General features: G+C 47.8%; 1 protein-coding gene across 1 annotated transcript; it reads right to left on the reverse strand.

The window, feature by feature from the left end:
* Positions 1–1165: 1165 nt before the first annotated feature.
* Pmar_PMAR015402 (replication factor C subunit, putative) lies at positions 1166–2759 on the reverse strand (the record flags this gene model as incomplete). The annotated part of the gene is made up of 10 exons (XM_002782057.1): positions 1166–1272; positions 1316–1455; positions 1508–1567; positions 1611–1732; positions 1774–1958; positions 2000–2124; positions 2176–2250; positions 2372–2456; positions 2503–2567; positions 2638–2759. Coding segments are annotated over 10 exons (1086 nt in total), but the record flags the coding sequence as incomplete, so codon positions are not given.
* Positions 2760–3037: the final 278 nt, after the last annotated feature.

Consider the following 3037-nt stretch of genomic DNA (forward strand, 5'->3'; position numbering starts at 1 on the left):
ATGCAGGAGGAGTCAGAGAAGAGTATTGATATGAGAACCGAGGTAAGGTGACTAACATCACACTGTGCAAACCCTGTCTTTAATCATGCTTCCTATCTGCTGCCTGCTTTTTCTGTGTGTCAATTTTTAGAGAACCCTACAGTGTGGAAGCTCATCAGTGGCAATCAATGAATTGATCGCTGAATTCCTAGCCGATTGTGAATAGCAGCGAGGGTTGCTGACTCGTCCGGTCCCATCACTCTATCAGAAATGTCTGAATACCATCTTCTAGAGCTCGTGGACAGCTTGGCTGTGATTCACGCTTCTCATGTGACTGATCCTATTGTGTTGCGTGAGTAACGCTCGAACGGCAACTGAGTAACGTCTAGGTGTCGGTCTGATACATTCGCAGGTGTCATAATAAGTGAGAGCTTGCAAAAACAGTGTGCGCGGAATACCAAACACTTTCCGTGCTAAGACCCTCCGTCTCGTGACTGTGGGTCTGACTCAAACTGAGTCAAACACCGACAGTGAACGACACTTCATTTTATTCCTGGAATTCGCACAGCATTGTCCGGAATACGCACATGCTGAACATCCACAGACTTAGGACACCCTTGCTATTCATTGGAATACACAGTAGCCCATTCAGAAGAGGGAGGACAACGGTCCCGATTACGAAAGTAACATATGGATTCGGCGACCTAGAACGAGCCATTGCCAACGAGGTGCTGATCGACGTCGTGCATGCCGTAACAGTAGGAGAATTCATGGCATCCGGCTCCGTATCTATGGTCAAGGTTGAGGTAGGCAACCCACATGCAGTAGTATCTCCATCTATAGGTGTTGTAATCAGTCGTTGGTGAGATGTCTGGAGAGCCCGGCACCGCAGTAGCGCTTTTCGAGTCAACGGTTGCCGCAGTGCTCCTTGCTGTTGGAATCGACGAAGGGGTGAGAGGTGAAATGAAACGATTTTCCTTTCTGGTCAACAGACTGATCACATCAGTAATCGAAATAGAGTGAGGGTAACGAGCCAGTGTGAACTTTCCAGTTTGCCTGCCCGTTGAGATTGGATAAATACTAATCCCCACCAACTTCACAATAACCCAAGTAGAAACGTATAATAGTACAGCATGCATACATTACAGCTCATCACAACAAGGTACGGCACCTCGCTATCAACTACCTCGACATTGCGAGGAACCTAATGCTCGGCACATAGTCATAATGTTAGCTATCAGAGCTTCCAAATTAAATATCTGTTTATATCCTCGGTTAGGCCGAGGTTCGAACCTATGCAGGATTATCATCACAAGGACTGGGAGGATACACTAACCGCGCTGCCAGTGCTGCCAGCCTCGGCCAGCTATCCTCGGCATTTTCCAAAGTTGTCCCGAGAAGTACAAGCATATGATAGCATATCTCGCTTGGTGGTATGTGTACTTCCAATAGACCATAAAGTTTCTCCCTTATCGCCTAAACTCAATGATCATCATCCCAGCCTACATACCATAGAATGGGCACCCACCTTCAACTGCTTTGGAGTCTGCTCAGTCAAGATATCCTCCACAATATCCTCTACTACGACCTGCGTCTGACATTGCTATCTCGAGACCATGCAAGTATGATACCTTCCATGGCAGCCTAGCCAGAGGCGTATTAGCATTCCGTAATGCATGGCTACCACCATTCTGGGCACTGATAGCATCTAGCTGCATAAGACCGTAACGTAAATCTCCTCTCGATTCCGTAGCTAAGAATCAATCACCTACATCGCCATGAGCAGAGACCCACCAATAATAGTGGCTAGATGTGGATTCATTTCTACACCCATCTTAGCCTCTACCCTCTCCAGCTCAACCTTAACCACTTCTGTGGTAGGACGGGGCACTCTGATACTCATACACCGACTCCGCAAAGGAGGTATCAACGACGCCAAAGAGTCGGCATGGAAAAACACCTTCAGCACACCAACGTATCTAAGATGAGCTTGCAACTTTTCTCGGCAGCAGGCCAGTACTTCTCCATAGTTCGCCTCAGACCAGCCTGAGCTGATCGACTCAAGTTGTGCGCGTCATTGACAACAACCACTCTGAATGGCACGTCTCCTCCCAAAGGAGGTGCTTGTGCCATCTCCTTGATCAGCTAACACATGGCCAAGTGACTGTTACGATGATACGGCTAGTAGTAGTATACATGTTGTATGACAACTACATCCCTAGTACCAGCCTCAGTGGGCGTAACCTCCAGATGGTAGTTACTGTATAGGACCTATCGAGCCAAGGTAGACCGGCAACAAGGATGGCCGTCTAGCACCTGGACGTCCAACACCGGCCGGGATGACGAGGCATCTTTGATCGTTCTAAACTCATGCTTAACCTAAGTTACCAACCCTTCCCCCACTCTGCTCCTCTGCTACTACTACCACTACCTTCGTGACAGCCGGTCCAAATATCTCCCTCAACAAACACTGTATTCTGAACATCCGTATCACCATCATTACAATAGTATCATGCATAGTACCTGGTCATCTTTCCCCCTCCAGTCGGACCATAGAATAAGAGGTGTGGTAAGTCAGGGCGACGTGCCTGCAAAGCAATAGCGTCCAGTCTCCCTGGATATCCGTCGCTATTCCATCCGAATGCTCATACTCGTTACCAGTCCACGCAACTGTTGTGTAATGCTGTCGTGATAAGTGAGTTCGTCAAGAGTTGTTGGCCGCTCGCTGTCGATGAGGAACGCCATACCAACCGTAATAGGGAAAGGTAACGTAGGGATGCCTTAAGGAAAGGTGACCAAGTCAACGCAGTTAACAGCGCCCACTCCCAAACATGTTACTAACGTACACAAGCCCGCTGTTGTTAGACAAAAACGACCACCATTTCTTATTGATATTAATAATAAGATAAGACACAGAGCACTAGTGATAATGATTATGAACCTTGCAGTAGATGTATTTAGCCACGATGATAGACCCCCATGGAAGGCACACATATCTCTAGTCCTTGATCCATTCGTACTCACTCCTATCAGCCGCCGCGGACTGTAGACTGGCATC

The sequence above is a fragment of the Perkinsus marinus genome, assembly GCF_000006405.1.
Source record: "Perkinsus marinus ATCC 50983 genomic scaffold scf_1104296940250, whole genome shotgun sequence".
In the NCBI taxonomy this organism is placed as follows: Eukaryota; Perkinsozoa; order Perkinsida; family Perkinsidae; genus Perkinsus; species Perkinsus marinus.